Source organism: Fusarium subglutinans (genome assembly GCF_013396075.1).
Source record: "Fusarium subglutinans strain NRRL 66333 chromosome Unknown NRRL66333_c0000126, whole genome shotgun sequence".
In the NCBI taxonomy this organism is placed as follows: Eukaryota; Fungi; Ascomycota; class Sordariomycetes; order Hypocreales; family Nectriaceae; genus Fusarium; species Fusarium subglutinans.
This window is the reverse complement of record NW_023502189.1, coordinates 15,077-33,800: the sequence shown is the minus strand read 5'-3', so window position 1 is coordinate 33,800 and position 18,724 is coordinate 15,077. Positions and strand designations below refer to the sequence as shown.

General features: G+C 48.7%; 8 protein-coding genes across 8 annotated transcripts; 5 read left to right on the top strand and 3 right to left on the bottom strand.

The window, feature by feature from the left end:
* Positions 1 to 176: 176 nt before the first annotated feature.
* On the bottom strand, positions 177 to 1,845 carry FSUBG_8862 (GIT1; the record flags this gene model as incomplete). The annotated part of the gene is made up of 5 exons (XM_036687313.1): positions 177 to 854; positions 901 to 1,127; positions 1,175 to 1,309; positions 1,360 to 1,648; positions 1,696 to 1,845. The coding sequence occupies 5 exons, from the start codon at positions 1,843 to 1,845 to the stop codon at positions 177 to 179; spliced, it is 1,479 nt and encodes a 492-aa protein (XP_036535616.1).
* A 1,374-nt stretch (positions 1,846 to 3,219) lies between these two features.
* Positions 3,220 to 4,362, bottom strand: FSUBG_8861 (toxD; the record flags this gene model as incomplete). Its single annotated transcript, XM_036687312.1, has 3 exons — positions 3,220 to 3,870; positions 3,921 to 4,050; positions 4,097 to 4,362. The coding sequence occupies 3 exons, from the start codon at positions 4,360 to 4,362 to the stop codon at positions 3,220 to 3,222; spliced, it is 1,047 nt and encodes a 348-aa protein (XP_036535615.1).
* A 2,103-nt stretch (positions 4,363 to 6,465) lies between these two features.
* Positions 6,466 to 7,395, top strand: FSUBG_8860 (hydrolase or acyltransferase of alpha beta superfamily; the record flags this gene model as incomplete). Its single annotated transcript, XM_036687311.1, has 1 exon — positions 6,466 to 7,395. One exon carries the CDS (start codon positions 6,466 to 6,468, stop codon positions 7,393 to 7,395), a length of 930 nt encoding a protein of 309 aa, XP_036535614.1.
* Positions 7,396 to 7,882: 487 nt separating this feature from the next.
* FSUBG_8859 (carboxypeptidase) lies at positions 7,883 to 9,314 on the top strand (the record flags this gene model as incomplete). The annotated part of the gene is made up of 4 exons (XM_036687309.1): positions 7,883 to 8,180; positions 8,232 to 8,494; positions 8,548 to 8,662; positions 8,719 to 9,314. The coding sequence occupies 4 exons, from the start codon at positions 7,883 to 7,885 to the stop codon at positions 9,312 to 9,314; spliced, it is 1,272 nt and encodes a 423-aa protein (XP_036535613.1).
* Positions 9,315 to 9,712: 398 nt separating this feature from the next.
* On the bottom strand, positions 9,713 to 10,660 carry FSUBG_8858 (uncharacterized protein; the record flags this gene model as incomplete). Its single annotated transcript, XM_036687308.1, has 2 exons — positions 9,713 to 10,533; positions 10,624 to 10,660. 2 exons carry the CDS (start codon positions 10,658 to 10,660, stop codon positions 9,713 to 9,715), a joined length of 858 nt encoding a protein of 285 aa, XP_036535612.1.
* A 500-nt stretch (positions 10,661 to 11,160) lies between these two features.
* FSUBG_8857 (alcohol dehydrogenase) lies at positions 11,161 to 12,156 on the top strand (the record flags this gene model as incomplete). The annotated part of the gene is made up of 1 exon (XM_036687307.1): positions 11,161 to 12,156. One exon carries the CDS (start codon positions 11,161 to 11,163, stop codon positions 12,154 to 12,156), a length of 996 nt encoding a protein of 331 aa, XP_036535611.1.
* Positions 12,157 to 13,148: 992 nt separating this feature from the next.
* On the top strand, positions 13,149 to 13,876 carry FSUBG_8856 (filamentous hemagglutinin adhesin; the record flags this gene model as incomplete). The annotated part of the gene is made up of 2 exons (XM_036687306.1): positions 13,149 to 13,533; positions 13,587 to 13,876. 2 exons carry the CDS (start codon positions 13,149 to 13,151, stop codon positions 13,874 to 13,876), a joined length of 675 nt encoding a protein of 224 aa, XP_036535610.1.
* Positions 13,877 to 17,015: 3,139 nt separating this feature from the next.
* Positions 17,016 to 17,744, top strand: FSUBG_8855 (glycoside hydrolase family 61; the record flags this gene model as incomplete). The annotated part of the gene is made up of 1 exon (XM_036687305.1): positions 17,016 to 17,744. One exon carries the CDS (start codon positions 17,016 to 17,018, stop codon positions 17,742 to 17,744), a length of 729 nt encoding a protein of 242 aa, XP_036535609.1.
* Between the last annotated feature and the right edge of the window lie 980 nt (positions 17,745 to 18,724).

Below are 18,724 nucleotides of genomic sequence, written 5' to 3'. Positions count from 1 at the left end.
AAGGCTTTACTCGTCACTGATTCTCTGACATCTAATGCTGTCACTATGAACACTAGACTTTTGCTGGGCATCTTCGATTATTAACACTAATTGGCTAGGAATATGTCATTATCTTCATGGCTTGGTCGTCCCAACATCGGTCGTTACGCGAAATCCAGTTACATTATTCCATGCCTTCACTTCTCGTCTGTTTTTGTGACATTCACTTCTCCGCCCTCGATACCAACAGCGTCGAAGCCCATCTGTGCAGTATCGTATCCATTGGCCTGGAGGTATTCGCGGAACTTTTGATCTTCAACGGTGATAGTGTCCTGTCCAACGTGGGGGATGAAGAAGAACACGATAAGAGCTGAGAGGATGCAGAGACTGGATGAGACCCAGAAAGGATACTGGGCTGACTCGGTCTTGTTTCCTCCAGCAGCCTGGATGTAGGGAAACACATAGGTTCCGACGAAAGCACCAATCTTGCCGACGGCAGCAGCGATACCGTAGTAGCGGCCACGGACACCAGTGGCACAGGTCTTTGCAGCGAGAAGACCGATATTGTTTCCGGGACCGAGTTCACCAAGAGCTTGGAAGATTCCAAAGACGACGGCAAAAGCCGCAATCTGAGTGGAGATCTTGTCGTAAACACCAGCCATGATGAAGCCTACAAGGGCTTGGAGAGTAACACCGAGGATGAGAGTGTATCGAGGGCCGATCCAGTCACTGACAAATGCACCGATAAGAGTACCTGGCAGGTAGAACATGTTGATGACGGTGTTCCAGCCAAAGACGGTGGTTAGGTTTGCGCCATCGCCATAGATACCGGCAAGAATCGAGGAGGAGTAAATACCAAAGGCGTAAGAGGAGAACTAGTCGTGTTAGCAAAGGGTAGAATGTAGTGTCTTGGAAACTTACGTTGTAGAGGAACCAAACCAGGCTGACACAGAGGAGACGGAACCAGTAGTAACGCAGAACCAGCGTGTATGGTGTTTGGCGTCTCATCGACTCCTTGGCGAACTCCTCGGGCTCTTTGAGTCGAAGTCGGAGGACGAACAGGACAAGAGGGAAGACAACTCCAATGCCGAGACTGGTTCTCCAGATGGTGCTGTAATGGCCGTTATGGCATGCGGCGGCAACGACGTCTATTGAAGGTTAGTTATTGTTAGATGGGGGTTGAGTTTTAACGTACAAGGGACGAAAGCACCAATCACGAAGCCAAAATCGATCATTGAGTTTGTGAAGAGAATGAACCAACGGTTTCTGGTTCCTTTCTTCATCTGACCGCTGGACTCGGCGCATCCGACACTACCAGCTGGATATTCACCTAGAAGCCATTAGTACCAGACTCATGCATTCAAGAGTTGTATATCTCACCTCCGATACCAATACCGACGAAGAATCGCCAAGCGGTGAGCATGTTGAACATTCCGACTGCCTGTCCATGCCAGTAGGACCCAGCTGCCAAAGCAGTGAAAATGATGAGAATAACAGTCGAGACCATGAGGGTATTGGTTCGCGACCAATGATCAGCAAGGAAACCAAAGACAAGCTGGCCAACGACTGTTCCAGCGAAGGCAATGTCAGAGACGTATTTGAAGGCATTTGAGTTGGCATAGACATCTCCATATTGTCGTTTCAAGGTGGTGTTGACGGAACCAATGACCTACTCGGGTTAGAAATGGAGCATGGGATATTCACAGCGGTTCTCACGTTGTTGATGTAGCCATCTGAGAAGAGACCAGCACCGCAAGCAAACACTGGGAGGGCGGTCTCCGTCCAAGGCCTTTGAGGGATGTCATCTTGAGGCGTGTGCACTTCATCAGAGGCATCGGCCTCGCGTTTCTTCCCGAACCCCAGCATCGTGGATGCGCAAGGATGTATTGATCACAGGTGATAAGGTTTTGGTTGTCGTGGGGAGTCACAGTTATAAGAGAGCGGGAGCCAAAGCCACGGGTCACGTTCAGATCTGACTAAAACGCCAAAGATTGGTGATGCCTCGGGTCAGGAACAGACAAAAACAAAACAAAAGAATTGACTCGGTGTCACAGGATTTCTAGGACTTAAGAGAAAACGGGGGGCATCCTCGTGGTGGAGCAATCAAATGGCTTCTTGTCAGGGACTGGACTGAACTGGGAGATAAGGTCTGGCGTCAGTGGGACAAAAACTGGGCACTGAGGGATTGACCCAAGTTGTTTTGAGAAGCTGGTAATGTTGCACCAACGAATCATTACGTACACGAGACTCGAGAGGCCAACATCATAGGAGAGAGAGTCCGGAGGTAACCGAAACGGACGGCACTCGGCGCGTTGGACCAATTGACTTTGATGATGCACATGAATCCCTCGATGTCGATTTATTGCCGAGTTTGGTCGTCGGTGGCGCCAAGTGCGTCCTCTGCTCGGCTCAAAATTGCCGATGGGCCTGTCAGAGCGCCCACTAGCACTGATATGTCAGGTGAATACGAATACCTACCTACCTGTCAGTTATGTATTACCGCTCCGGCGCTCAGCAGTAGTTGGTGAGAGACCCAGTATTAGGAGGAGATTTCAGATTTCACCTGGGGGAGGGTCACAGAATGGCTGGGGAAGAGGAGACACCGTCGTGGAGTTTTATGTAACTAGTGGCAAGCCAATCTTGATCAAGAAAGTCGATATCCCTAGATCCCTGAGAGAATGAGTGCCATTGAGTAAGCGGGGATCAATTGATATTGCTGCTGATCAATTACTGCAAGGGTTAGTGCATCATGCATGTGATTGATTGTTGGTGATGAGAGATTGGGCACACGAGCAATTCCTGCAACAAGATTTCATGACAGGCACTAATGCACCAGCTTACGGGGCATTTGGTGTACATAAGTCCTGACTACTCCAGCACAATCATCAAATAGAAGCGCCTCTATAGCTCAGTGGTAGAGCGTTGCACTTGTAATGCAAAGGTCCATCGTTCAATCCGGTGTGGAGGCATTTATTCATTCATCTTTTGCCATTTTGAGCAAACTGCAACCAGCACATCAATCTATTTTCTTTTTGCCCAGCTTGCGTCAACTATAGAGTTTTAGCTTTTTTTTTCTACTTTATCACTTTATTTTATGCATCACCTCGGAGCAATTAGAACAAGGTTTAGGTTCACAGCCACAACATACAGAGAGTGTACCTAATAATTCCACCTTCATGCGAGGCGCATATAATGTCTCATCGGTCTAATGCCTCCATACTTGAATGCACATCAGACATCTCACAGAGTATACACCAGCTTTCCTCCCGAAACCTTGTTCGCCCTCAATTCATCCAAGCCCTTCAAAATACCCTCAAAACCACTACCGCCGCGGTTGACAAACGTCTGGGGAGCCTTTAGCTTGCCCTCCTCAAGCAACTGTCGGCTAATCTCCCAGAACTTCTTTGCAAACTCAAATTCTTCAGGTTGAGCAGGAGTCTCCTGTCCCTTGAAGAATCGCTCGCCAAAGATGGAATACATGAGCGTGACATAAGGTCCATCGACATTGGGGTTCACATCAAGCAACTGCTGCTTGTCGACTGGCAGAAGAGTAGCATACTTGCCGCCCTCGGTGCTGATAGCTCCAGCGCTAATGGCGACGCCTTGCCCGGTGCAGTCCCAGGCGAGCTTGAGGCTATTGTTGGTGTACTTACGAATTTCCTCAGCGACGTTGGGCGACTTGTAATCAAAGACAGCCTCGGCTCCGAGGGACTTCAGATAGTCGAAGTTGTGAGGAGAAGCCGTCGCGATAACCCTGAGTCCCGAGAGTTTGGCGAATTGGATGCCGTAAATGCCAGTTGCAGTGCTACCGCCGTAAATGAGGATAAACTCATCGCTCTTCTTGCCCTCAGTGGGTAGAGGCAGTCCTAGAGTCTTGTAGAGGCCTTGGCCCTACGTCGGTGGTCAGCATTTATGCTTTTTACTCACCAGATAAAACTTACTACTGTGGCAATAGATATACCGAGAGTAGCAGCCTCCTCGTCAGTAACGTTATCGGGCGTCTTGATCTGAACATCTCCCTTTGCCACGATGTACTCGGCAAAGCCTCCGTTCTCGAGCTGAGTTGCATCACTAGATATGGTCAGATGATTTAACCAAACGATACCCAAATACTGACGCTCCATGGACGACACCGCTGATCCGGTCGCCCTTCTTGAAAGACTTGGTGACCTTGGGGCCAACTTCCTCGACAATGCCAGCGTAGTCACATCCGATTCTAGAACCAGGTAGAGTGCGGTCAAAGTCGATATGCTTCCAGTCGGTGGGGTTCAAGCCAACGGCATTGACCTTGACGAGGATGTAATCGTCTCGGAGCTTGGGCTTCGAGACCTCTTGGATAGTGGCCTTGCCCTTCTCAACGAATACGATGGCCTTGATAGTCATGATTTCGGTTTCTGTTGTTTTAAAGCTGCGGTTCTGTGAGTAATTGTAAGACTTGCTGGATCAACACCGTCAAGATAGAGAAGCTCTTGAGAACCTTTATACCACTAAATGGCGTCATGGTAGTGGAACTCAGAATAGTGAGTATGCGTCATTGATTGGCTGCTTGGACTTTAGCTTGGTGTTTAACGCTATCCCCACGGAACGCCGATTACCAATCTACCTTAGCTTGATAATCTGCGGGGGCAACGCCGAAGCTCGGAATCCCTTGTCTACATAACTTCCTATGATTTGACTTTAGGGGAATTGGTGATATCATGGTGTTACTCGTATGGAGTTGTTATGTAAATCGCCCCGAGGATGATATGTAAGCATGCCACCTAGGATCGTGGTCAATTTGATTAGTACCAATGGCCAGGCAACTAACAAATTTCTCGGCGAATTGACGTCTACATCCTTTTACAAACTCGCCTATTGTCCGCGTTGCGATCGCAAGTGCTTTCCACTTCTTTTCGTCCTCTCGGAGACAGCCTGCCAGGATACTTCCATGTCAACTAAGATCAGAGTTCTCTATCACTAATATCTCAGTTAAATTTACATTTGCATGATGACTCTCTGAAGTTGATTGGGACTTTTCAGTGCGCTGGCTTGATGCATCTCGTTGAAATATCATAAGCTTTATCTATCAATCAACTCTCTATTTTAAAAAGATCGACTCTCATAAAGAAGTGCTTCTCTTATACAACCATTTGTGAAAGCTATATCATGGAACTACGATATAAGGGCGCTATTCCCAACCCCTATGCGCGCCGAGTAATACAGCATGCTTGGTTGATATTGGATGCTGGATGTAATGCCAGGGCTAAGACCTCGCCGATACACTAAGGTCTTAGGTTTCAGGTCCAGACCAGGACCGGCAATACGCAAAAGATGAAATTCAATAAATCGAAGGAGTGAGTGAGTGAGTGTTAGAAATTCCAAATGACCAAACATAGAGTGATGTAGTTCAGCTGGCGAAATCAAGTAAAGGCATTACTTACTTTCGCATTTATAATCGGGGTCTTCTATCAAGCCTCATGCTCAGAGACCCTGACCGCTATCAGCTCAATGACTGTACAGTCCACATGTAAACGCTCTAGATATATTGGCCCTTTCAACGTAACCTAAAGATGGAAAAAGGTCGCGATTTCACTATGAAGTATGAACAATACCACTGGACTTTACTGAAGAAATGGAACCAAGAGTTTGCTTAAGCTTCAGTGAAGCTTTGCATAAAATCAGTTGATGGTAAGTCTCGAGCACTCGGTTGTTTGCAGATTACAATGCAAAAGATGGCAGCGGGTTGGATGTCTCGAGCTCAGAACTTATGTTTGTTAGGACTGAGAAGCTTCCTTATAATCAGTTTAAGGTTCAAGATACATAGTAGTACTATATTAGCATAAAGAAGAAGAGTAACGAAGCATGCCTCATCATATATAAAGGATAGACGTACTTTACCTTCAGCCATTCAGGCCTCATAAAGTCCGATAGGCATTGAGGTCTGACTATGGGTATCCCCTACACTTTTGTTGTCCCGTCGGTCTTCGTAGCAACTAAGAGAGGAAACAGATGAGCAAGGAATATACATGATGGCAGTTGGCTTCAACGTCGTCCTAAGTCACAGGACAATTTGATAGAGTAGCGATCAAACAACACTTGAAGTTCAACATATATATTCTATATGACAACCGAAGCTACGGCACCTCTCAAACGACAGGATAGCGGCTACAGTGAGTTGTTTGCTTCCAGTCGCATGACTTGTATCTACGAATATTAATGGGCTTTCTGATCATATCCTGTAACACTGAGCCAGAAAAGGAAATGGTATGCGAACGAGCCAATAAAGGCTCAAGAGAATATCAGTTATCAGGGCCTTGGGAGTGGGGAGTCAGTAACGACTTGACACTAGAGCATTCAGCACCTGTATTTCTCTGCATTAGTGCTGACATCAGCCCCCACCAGTATCCTGCAAACAAACATCTGCGATGCTCTCCCTTCTTGTAACAGCATCATAACTTATTCGCCAAGAGAGTTTATAAACACTTTTGTCGAAATTGTCATAGCAAAATGAACGCCTCACCAGAGCTCTTCGCCCAGCTCACTAACAGATTGCGTATCTGTTATCAAACCTTTGGCGACCCGTCAGATCCTGCGGTCATACTTGTACCGGGCAATGCGGATTCAATGATAGTATGGGCAGAAGGTCTCATCGAAAAACTTCAATCTTCGGAAGATGGCAAGAAATACTTCGTAATTCGCTTCGATCCCAGAGACACGGGCCTATCAACTGAGTTTCCCGTGCCTGGCGGATACTCAATTGGAGATATGGCAGGCGACATTGAAGGACTTGCAGACCACTTGAACCTCAACGATCCCTCAAAGGGTTTCCATATTGTTGGTCTGAGTAAAGGAGGACCAGTCGCCTACACAGTCGCTGCGCGTAGGCCCCAACAAGTCAGAAGCCTGTCGCTTCTGTACACGTCTCCCGGTGTGAGTCCTGAGCTCCCAATCAAAGGAGGACTGGATCTCGGGTTCCAACCAATGCTAGCTGGCTTCGGAGGTCAGAGGGAAACGGCCATAAAAAACGGAATGACTGTTTATGACGCACTCACAACGCAGCCTGATGCGGAAGAGAGAAAGGAGGTGGAGAAGGCGGTGAGACGTCTGGTGGAACGGGATATCAAAGGTGGCACATTATACAGCAAAGCTCCGAATCACGGCGCCGCGTCGTACGAGAAAGATGGCTGGCCAGGGGTTGGTACGCTCAAGATGATTAAATGCCCGACAACGGTTGTGCAAGCAGGCAAGGATCAGATCTTTGGGGAGATTCACGGAGAGGCTTTGGCGAAAGCGATACCCGGCGATGTTGAGTATGTGCTATGGGGGGATGTTGGGCATGAGATGCCGCGACGGATCTGGGGCAGGATGGTCAAGGTGCTGCAGAAGAATTGGGAGAGGGGTCAAAGCGCAGACCATGTTGGCCGTGATGCGGAATAAAGTGATAGGTTACTGGACAAGACGAGCTTGTTGTGTTACTGTCCAATGAGGGGCGAAGTGAAACAGGACAACCAACAGGTCTTAATATTGTTCTTTTCGTCCGATGCCCCTGTCTAGGCACCTACCAACAGAACAATCAAGCCGAAATCTGATAGTTGTGAGACCTAGCTTCTATTCATAGCTTGACCGGCCATACATCCATGACAAGATTTATTTCCTCCAGTCGAAACATATGAATCAGTGATAGGCACTCCACATGATGCGGTCGGTTATTGTGACCTGTCCAACATCTGAGGCAGCCAAGTGCTCGGAAGCCGTGATGATTCACGGGCCATACATCATAGTCCTGGGAATTCATCCGTTTTCGTATGAGTTTGTCAGAGTCTCCAAAGTAGTATAAAGGAGGGCAACAGGAGCGCTCTCAACCAAAGTGAAGCATATCACTCAACATATCTCCAGCAACCTCCGTCAACCGCAGACCCTCGAAATGTTGTTCAGCACTATATACACGGGACTTCTGCTGCCCATTGCTGCAGCCAAGGTGTCATATGATGGCTGGAAAGCCTTCTCCATCACTGCTCGCCCGTCCGACAAAGATATCCCTGGCCTTCTCAAAGGCATCGATCACGTTTCTTTGAGCTGTGGGCAAAATCACGATGTTTTTGAGGTCGCCATTCCTCCTGGAAAGCTCGAGGCCTTTAACCGTCTTGGCCTGAAAACCGCCGTCGTCAGCGACAACATGGGTGCCGAGATCGCCCAGGAGGGAAGCTTTGGGCTCTACAAGGGTAAGCAACCCCAGTGGTCTTGTCAGTTCATACGTTACTGATGGTTAGTAGCTACCACCAAACTCCCTGGTGATAAGGCGAAGTTACCCGATAAATCTTACTTCAAGTCCTACCATAGCTTCGAGCAGCACCTGCAGTTTCTCTCCGATTTGCAAGCCTCATTCCCCAAGAACTCGGAGGTCTTCACAGCTGGTAGGACCGTACAAAACAGAGAGATCCAAGGTATTCACCTCTGGGGCAAAGGCGACAAGGGAAGGAACCCTGCCATCGTCTGGCATGCAAATTCTCACGCGCGCGAGTGGATCAGCGGAATGGTAGGATACATCCAACTCAGTAGACGGTTTTGGAATTCTAACGCTTTTCACAGACCGTTGAGTACATGGCTTGGAAGCTTGTCCAAGGGTACCAGAACAAAGATCAGCTTGTTCGAGATACGCTCGACAACTACGACATCTACATCATTCCGATCGCGAACCCTGATGGTGATTTTTGGAATGTCTCTTATAAACGCAGAACACGAATGCTGACTGTTTCATAGGGTTCGTCTATACTATAACTGACGACCGGCTGTGGCGAAAGAACCGCCAGAAGCGAGCTGGCAAGAAATGCGTCGGCACCGATCTCAATCGAAACTGGCCTCACGAGTGGGATATCCCCGGCGGTTCATCCACTGATACTTGCAACGAGACATATCGCGGCATGAAGGCTGGCGACACTCCTGAAAACAAAGCGCTAGTCAAGCATACTAAATCAGTTGCGCAGAAGAATGGCATCAAGTCTTATATCGACTTTCACTCTTTCAGCCAGTTGATCCTCCTTCCGTACGGCTATACTTGCGACACCAACATCACCGATATCAACGAGCAGATGGAACTCGCTGGCGGCGTTGCAGACGCTATCAAGCAGGTCAACGACTTGAATTTCTACTACGGCCCGACTTGCCAGACCATCTATCAGACTTCGGGTGGAAGTAGTGACTGGGTTTATGATATTGCTGGAGCAGAGCTTGCTTGGGGTATGGAGCTTCGGCCCCAGAGGCTGAGGGGCAATGGGTTCGTTCTTCCACCGAAGCAGATTGTTGAGTCTGGTGAGGAGATCTGGGCTGGAATGAGGTATCTCTTTGAGAACTTCTGAACAGATAAGCTTGGAGACAATCCCGAGACTTCCAAGGGCAGTGTAGACAGAAAGTAGTCAAGTTACTAAGAGCCTAGGACAAGTTACGCCATAATCGATTTCTGACTTGACGAGCAAAATCTCAGATGGTGATTGAATGCTATCTCGATCAGAACAGTCTTTTGTAAATACCACCAGGAAATCATTCCATAGAAGACGTGAGCACTGTGTCGTGTCCTGGTCAAGAACTCCAATAAATGCTTTGTCATCAAGCAAATCGGTGAGATGGCCGAGTTGGATGGCGCCAGGTTAAGGTCACCTTAACACCAATTCCTGGTGGAGCAATCCTCCTGGGTTCGAGTCCCAGTCTCATCAAGCTCTTCTTTTTGAGTTTCGTTCTTTTTATACCCGATTTCTACTCAAGGAACACGGACCGATCGCAATGGTTGGTCCCCTCGACTCTGTCTCCAGTTGTTCGAAACGTGAACAAGATCCTTGCACTCTCCAATCAACCATGACCATTTTGCTAAGAAGCTTGGAGTAACTTCCCAGCTCTCACTAAGATGCGGCTCGCCCCATAAGATCATTCCAGCATTTTCCTTTCGTTGATTTCCTCCTTCTGGCGTTTTGAACGGCGGTACAATGCACCTTGCTGACGGCACCGCAGGAGGTAAAATGTACACGAAATCACCGACCAAATCCTCCAAAAACTGCATGTGATCATATACGAGTTGCTTCCGAATGAGATTATCTCTGAGCTCTGGAAACGGGAAGATGTCGATCCAGCAGGGATGTGGCGAGGTCATCTGGATGTGAGTTGGCTCAAGGCGGGTTGGTAGTGGTAGATATTCTCGATCGATAGGTCGAACAACTGCGATGTCGCAATATGTCTTCGACTGGGGTTCAAGTGTTGGGAAGTCGAATGCTACGATGAACTCTGCAAACAGCCGCATCATTTTCTTGTTGGTCATCATGCCTCGGCAAACATTGTAGCTAATGAGGTGAAGAAGACGATGGTCAACAGAGATGACTACACCTGAGTTGGAGCTAGACTGGCTTGCTATGATAAGTTGTTGCGATGGCGACTCGTCTTCTTCTCTGGACAGCCCCATATTCTTGGCGGAAGAAGTCTGGGGTTCTTCTTCAGCGTTTGCGTCGGTGCCGATCCTCCAGCGGTCAACTCGATAAGGGCGTTTGCCCGGCACATTCCTTTCCTCATTTTCTTTCCTCAGACGTTCCCCTATGATAACGTTTAGTACCAATGCAGCTCAGCGGAGATAAGGCTTCCTACTCCGTGCTCTCTGATTCAGCCTGTTCTGTGCCCGCTTACGGGCCTTGCGGTCCTGGTCAATGTCGGCAGTGTCCATTGCTCTCGTTAAGAGTCTAATGTGGAGATGAGAGGATTAAACTGCGATACCAAGGAGGTAAAACGAAGTCATCCATGACACTGAGATATATGCCAGTCTCATAAAGGAAAAAGACGTCAGCCAGCTGACAAAGGGTTGAACTCCGCCTAACCCCCAAACTCCGACGCTAGCCTGATCAGGTAGAAACTGTCACCCATGATGCATCATGATCGCAGCTACTCCGTAGGGGTCCGGAATTAAGCGGCTGTTGTCGAAAGCCTAAGGTTTGACATTGCCGTGCATGCATCACTCGAGAATCTGAGTGATTTGATTGGTGCTTCGGTGTTTAAATCCTGCAAGTTTAGTAGCAAGAGCGAGCGTTGTTGGAACATGAGGTGACTGACTGAATCGAGTATATAAGTCGTCTTTGTCTGCGAACTTGAAGAATCGAATCTCTTCCAAGCTCCCTTCACATCACAACATTCATCTCTCAATATCTCTATCTCACATTACAAGACAAAATGTCTCGATACGCTGCCGCACATGAGGACACTCAGGGTCCGGGCGATGCCAGACCTACTGCCCTCCAGATCATCAAAGACGAGGGTGTCGCAGGCAAGCTCAAGGGCAAAGTCATCGTCATTACCGGAACCTCTTCCGGTATTGGTATTGAGACTGCCAGAGCTCTTGCAGAAACTGGCGCCAGATTATTCCTGACTGCAAGAAACCTGGACAAGGCAAAGAAAGCCTGCGAAGAGTTCTTTGATGCCAGCCGAATGGAGTTCATTGAGCTCGACCTAACTTCCTTCGACAGTGTTCGTGCTGCTGCTAAGAACATATTAGACAAAACCGACAAGATCAACATTCTCATTGAGAATGCCGGTTGCATGGCTGTCCCCGAGCTTGAGCTCACCAAGGATGGCCATGAGATGCAATTCGGAGTCAACTACCTCGCCCACTTCTTGTTCTTCGAGCTTCTCAAGCCAGCCTTGCTCGCGGCCGTGACTCCCCAGCTCACCTCCAGAGTCGTTGTTCTTTCTTCATCAGCTCACCAGCATGGCGGTATCCATGAATCCGACAACTATAACTTCCAGAAGGGCGGTTATGAGCCATGGCTCTCCTATGGCCAATCCAAGACGGCTGATATCTACCTCGCCAATGAGATAGACCGTCGATACGGCTCTCAGGGTTTGCATGCGACAAGTGTTCATCCCGGAGGCATTATGACCGAACTTTCACGATATATGCCCCCGGAAGTCCTGCAGGCTCTCGCTAGTAGCGACACGGCTAAGAAGATGTTGAAGAGCCCAGAGCAGGGAGCTGCGACGACAGTCTGGGCGGCTATCGGCAAGCAGTGGGAAAACGCTGGTGGAAAATATCTGGAGAATTGCCAGGAGGCGCCTCCAGCGAAGCAGATTGATCCTCACTTCGGCAAAGGGTATGCGCCACATGTTTATGACCCAGAGCGAGAGGCTCGACTTTGGCAAGACGCGCTCAAGATTGTTGGCTTGGCTTGAGGGTTAGGCGACGGCCACGAGAGTATGGAGTAGATACATAGTACAGATAGAGCCAGTTCAACTCGATGCTGATCATTTCCAGACCGCCATCGTGATCGCCTGTGTTACCGATTGCCCCGTCTCATGGAGCGGGCTGTTGCTATAGAAAATGTCGGAGCTGGGGCGTGCACCACGTAAGCCGAAATGCGCTGTAGCGCGTGAAGCCATGTCTTAGCTGATATGCACAGTGCTCGTTTGGTCAATCATCAGCCAGCCACCTGAGAGTCAGCTCTCAGGCAACCAAAAAACGACCGTCGGATCCCTGTAAGAATGGCTGGTGGTTAGGTGTGCTGAGAGTCCGACAAATGATGCCTATTGTTCTGCTAAAAGGTTCCCTGCATTGGGAACAATCAACTAATTCATAGGGCTTGCAGCCTAGCAACGCACTAAATCGCGGAGACGGGAGGTTGCTGTCTCACACAGGTCTGGAACAAAACACGGCAGCGAGATTCGATAGTGCATCGTTAGGCCATCTTCCATCGACGCGCAAAAGCTCAACGAGCATCAAAATTACTTGAGGCATGAGTTGGACCCTCAATCTGACCGCGACCGCTTCTTTCATGTGCTTTTCAATTGCTCAAAGTCAGGTCATTACGTACGGTAATTATTTTGTTGAGGCCATGTGAATCTGGGCATCTGTATCACTCAATGCCATTCTTGTCGGCATTCCTGCATTAGCCCGCTGTATCCTTGCACCAAAGGAGGGGAGAGTAAGACATTGTGCTCAGCTCGGATGCGCCGTCTGAGGCCATCAGAGTAGTAACAGCGGAGTCATCATGCAGATCTCAGCTCGTCAACAGAGACACAATATCAATAGATTCACATGCACTCTTGGCTTAGACACGGCTCATACATACGTTAGGTATAAGAAGATGCCTCTGTCCCTTGTTCTGAAGGGCAGCAGCTCATCTCCAAGCCCATATTCCCTGACGCGATAGCAAAGTTGATCCAAAATGCTTCCCTCTTTTCTCCTCTCATCAGTGCTGTGCCTCTCCACAGTCTCAGCCTTGCCCAACCCAATTATTGCTGAGAGAGCAGCCTGCGATTGTTCCGGCACTCGCGACGGTGGATCTAGCTCTAAAGATTACATCTGCCGCGATGCTCGGCTCGGCCCTACGAAGCTTCCAAAGAAGCTCCCGCTGAGCGCAACCGTGGAGAGCTACAACCGCTTCGGTGGGCTTACACCAATTCAATTCCTCCAGACTTGGACGGACGAGAAGGGCAACTACAAGTACCCTCCCCAAAATGGCTTCCAGCTTGACGCGAATGGCAATGCCATCAACGGTAGCATGGTCCTCCAAGTCGGAACTCTCGTAGATCGATTTGGAAGCGAATATGGTAAGTTGCGTCGCGTCGCCTCAATCCAACAGCACAGTCTAACAGCATTTTAGGATCATACGTCTCTGCTGCCTCTGCTCCCTACTCACAACGAGCTCTCCCTCCTTCGAACTTGGCTACAAACCCCGATACTCCAGACTTCCCATACAACTACCACGTCTACCGGGTCATCAAGCCCCTCACAGTGGTCGGAGGACCTATCGCGCCTTGGTTTGGCCAGCCCGGTCTCGGAGCGCAATTCTTCACTGGCGAAACTGGCAACGTCAAGTTTCTGATTGAGCAGAACTATTTGCAAAAGGAGGATCCGTCAGCTCTTGTTTACAAGTCTGATGGTTGCGCATAAATATTTGGGGTTTGATTGAGGCGACTTCATGTAATGATCTTACGATGAGCGAGTTATGGACATGTCAGTCCATTCGAGTAGATAATGTCAACCGGGAATAATACCGTCGCTTTTAAGCGTTTCATTCATTTGATGTCAGCATGCGACATAATAAGTGACGCGATATTGCATTCAGCCGTGATGTCCAGGCGGTCGTAAGGCAACTGAGTACTCCGTATGCAACCCAGAACTTGGGGCTCTTGGGGCAGCAAAGCACGTCCCGGGTATATGCAGTCTGTCTGGGAACTCTCTTGCCACAGAATGTGGCGTCGGGCGAAACGATCTATGATATCGCGAGGCTCGCCCACGTGTCCCGTTCCAGCTTTAACGCTCAGCGGCGTAGAAACTTTCTGATGCGACCCAAAGAGGCGCGGCAAATGATGCAATCGATTGGTGCATCTTCAACCCCTCCAGAAATATCTTTGCACTGCCTCGAACTCTGTCAATTGTGGCAGGCAACGACTAAAGCATTGGAGCCAGACTTTCGTCTACTGCTCAATGATGCTGCGATGCTTTCGCTTCGACCAAGCGAAATGAACTCTCTCCCAGCCACCGCATTTTCACCACGAAATGCCTCAGGTCCCTACCCATATTCTGCCAAACCTTGGTTTTCACCGCCCGAGTCTTGAGTATAAATTTCTCGTCGAGCCCGCCCAAGCTGCGCTTCTCTTCTTCTTTTCTCCTTAGCTCTCTTTGCCTTTTGGCTTAGATCAAGTGTAGTATCTGTTCTTTTCAGTTTAATCTCTGAAAGATGTCTAAGGACATCAATCGTGATTATTCCTATTTTTGGCCAGCGGACAGCTTCCTCTATGCTTGCATATGATCCTGTCCACAGTGTCCCTAGTATTACACTGCCTCTAGGTGACGCGAACGCGCACTTGTTGAGCTCCATCCCTTTTCATTGCTTTCTTGGGCTTGCCTAAGTGGTGAAGAAGATTGTAAAATTGGAAATGAATGTGATAAGGACGCGTTGAAACCCGCATGTAGCTTAGACCTAGTCGCGCTTCAGGCGTTTCGCAGTAATCCGATATCCATGCTTCGAACTCCGGCATATGTGTATGTTAAATTTAATGTGAACAATGTGACGATGAGCTCCGAAGGGGGCACCGATCCCGTCAGCCGATTTGTCATTTGCCTATGAACAACGCGTGTAACATTTAGGAGTGCGTGAATGATCTGTTGTGTTCTGCCTGCTATGCTGTCGTGGGGCCTCATTGTAGATTGGTTGCCCATTGACGCACGCTTTGCATGTCGCTGATAAAGATTCCATCTCGTGAAATATCTTTGATATAACTGCGCGACGCCATTAACAAGAGACATTCAGCTCTGGGATCATTAAACCATAATGGCATCTACTACCGCAGTCATCCTTTGAGCTCTGTCTCTTATTTACAGCGTTAAAGAGCATATTTAGGGTAAGGGATTCGACCCAGCTGCAAGAGTTACATTGTGAAATTACCCAGTAATCTCCAGCCAATGAAAGTCAGACATGTCACGTGCGCTCAGGATCCTACAGACCCAAAAATTTCCTCGCACAAAAAAACAAGGTCTCACCAGACTTCTTCTTCACCACTAGCAAAAAAAGAATTTTACATACAACAGCGGGGATTCGCACCGACCCAACTACGTTAGTGGCTTGACTATGGGAGAGCGGACGGGATCCCGTATTTTCCACTACCTTTGGTCGTATGTGCTTGATAGACCGGTAACTGCAGCTCATAAGGACAGCAGTCCATTCACTGTCACTGTGCTCCAGAAAACCTCTGTCGACATCTCAGTTTATGTCAGAACCGATTCGGCTTAGAAACATATAAGCAACCTTAATTCTGAAGTTGTAGATCCAGAGACGTCATCGTGCTCAAGAGCCTGAAACCAAAACACGCATGAATGCCAACAGCCGTCTACATCAGACGATTCACCATCATATCACTGGGCCATCTCGTTTCAAACCTCCATCAACGTGGCATCCCGTCTATCCAAGCGAGAAGAAGCAAATCATGCTTTGGAATGCAAATACCGGGCCGCGTAACCTTGTTTCTTGAAACAGGGCCACGGGAAAACTCGTCCATCTTGGTCAAACCTCGCATCCATCTCCACCGTGACACGATTCATGCTAAGATGGCATCTTGATCCATGGCTATTGCGATCGAGCGGTTCACATCTTCCCGTTTCCCTGCTCATCCCAATGCAGTAATAAGCACTCGACTTCTCCGGCTTGGTATTCATCGCAAGTCATCCGAACTCAGCCGTGCCGCAGATATTCTCCTATCTATAGTTATCGTGATGATTGCATGCTGCATTGCCATTATATGCTTAACCAATCTTCCGGTAGCTTCTCTAGCGGCATGCGATCAACAGGAATTAAACCGGGACGTTTCCCTCTGATAAATGAAAAACCCGCCTTGAAACAGGACGAATTAAAAGACTAGTTTTCCACGAATAAAACTCTAAATACGCGTTTCGCCCATTGTTTTCGCATACTGTCACTAATAAATCTGAGGCGGCTATGGAGACACAGACCCGTTCAATCTGTTTCAGGCAAGATCCCGCCAAGACGTTGCTTTAACCAAGGTACGGAGGAGACAGGCGGATAATCGGGCTCACGTTCCGATTTTTCTTGGTCATTTTTCGTTCCTGAAACATGACACAGCGAATCGACAGGCGGCTCTTCTGTCCGACGGCCGAAAAGACGCAATGGATCTGATGCTACACTGCAGACCGAAATAATGCCAGGCCATACGCCAGCTCTTAAGGCGAGACGCTTGGCTACTATCCCCTTTAATATCGACCCTCTTGATGTGGCTGACGATGACGATCCTAGCTCCCATTGGGAAACACGGATGCTGATACTCCTTTCGATAGGGCACGAATTCGTCTAGTTCCAGTTTTATCTCCGTCGACCAAAATGGTCACCTTGTTTTGTGTATAGACTCACAGGAATAGATGCTCCATGTAGATATTATAGATCAGATGGCTATATAAACATGAGAGAGTCTGGTTGAGATGTTCCCAAATCAGCCTTCCAGCAAGCTTCTCTTCACTTCTCATCACTCCACATTTGCCCAACAAGCCTTCTTTTACCAGTTTCTAAACCGCAAACATGCACTGCAACCTCTCTCTCGGTGTCGTGGCTGCTCTCCTCGCTGGAGCCAACGCCCACGGCCACGTCGCAAAGGTCATTGCCGGTGGCAAGGAGTACACCGGTGGTATTCCCCACGGTGCTCCCTCTGACGCTGTCGGCTGGGCTGCTGGCAACCAGGATAACGGTTTCGTCGCACCCGATGCCTTCAAGACCGCCGATATCATCTGCCACAAGAGCGCTAAGCCCGTCTCCAACTCCGTCGTTGTTGCCGCTGGTGATGTTGTCACCCTGAAATGGGATACCTGGCCCGACTCTCACCACGGCCCCGTCACTGAGTACCTCGCTCCCGTCAGCGGTGACTTTGCCAGCATCAACAAGCAGAGCCTCCGATGGGTCAAGGTCGCTCAGAAGGGTCTCAAGTCTGGCAACAACCCCGGTGACTGGGCCTCTGACGATCTCATCCGCGATGGCTTCTCATGGAAGTTCACCGTCCCCAAGAACCTCAAAGCCGGAAACTACGTTCTCCGACATGAGATCATTGGTCTTCACTCTGCTGGCCAGGCCAACGGTGCTCAGGCCTACCCTCAGTGCATCAACCTCAAGGTTACTGGCAGTGGCAGCCAGGCCATCAGCGGTGGTGGCGACTTCACCACCTTCTACACTCCTACCGACCCTGGTATCCTCTTCAACCTCTACCAGTCTTTCTCTTCCTACCCCATTCCCGGCCCTTCCGTCCAATCTATTTAAGACGCTCCTGAGATGGTGCAGACAAGTGGTTTCTAGTCCCCCAGGTCGAGCTTGGGACCAAAGAGCTGGGCAACGGGCATGCCCTGGGCTCTGATATTCATTGGTTGCCGCTAGTCGGTTCACGTTTTCACAAGCAGCAGAGCTGTGTTGTCCATGTATCTACATTTATGACCCGTACAAAGTTACCTTACACAATGAACATATTGAATCTAAACAAAAAGATCCACTCACAAGTAGTACACCTGGTATGCTTTTATCAACGAACTAGCCTGTCAAGTCTGAACTCGCGTTGTAATGTTTCATGCGCTAAAAAAAGTTCCCGTTGGAGCCTAAAACTCTGACCATTATAGGCATTTCAGGCTGAAACCAAGGCTTATTGCCAGCATGTAACATAATGACTGTCTGCATATGCAATGCAACGCTAAGGATGGGCTGACTTGGAATCGGCAACACCGCTGCAACATGTTGGCAAGAATTGCTGCCCTAACTCGGCAGCTATGACATATAGAATGGCGATAAAAGCCGCGGCATTATGCCGAATTCATATATGAAAGCTGGGAAAGGCCTCCTTGAGACGAGGCCTTTATTTATGAGACCCGAGCATGCCTTTTTGTTGGGTCTTAGGTCCCGATGTAGTATTTGGTAAACTATTTAGTGTTTACCAAAACACTGCATTCATTTACTGCACATGCGGACCGTCAGTACTGAGAAAACTATGTCAATGTCTTTCTATACTCCGTAATATAAGTAGTTTCCTTTTAGGTGCAATTCAGTAGCGCTGTCAAGCGAGACTGCGAAGACACTGCTGTGTTCTTGCAGACTTTCCCCCTTCCTCGATCAACGTAAACACAAATTCCGAAAAAATACCTCGACAGTTTCTTTCAATAACCCAGAAGCATCCTTCTATAAAAGAGCCAACGAATTCTGCGAGATTATCTCTTATAGTGCACCTGATTGCTCTGCTGCCAACACGTGCATGA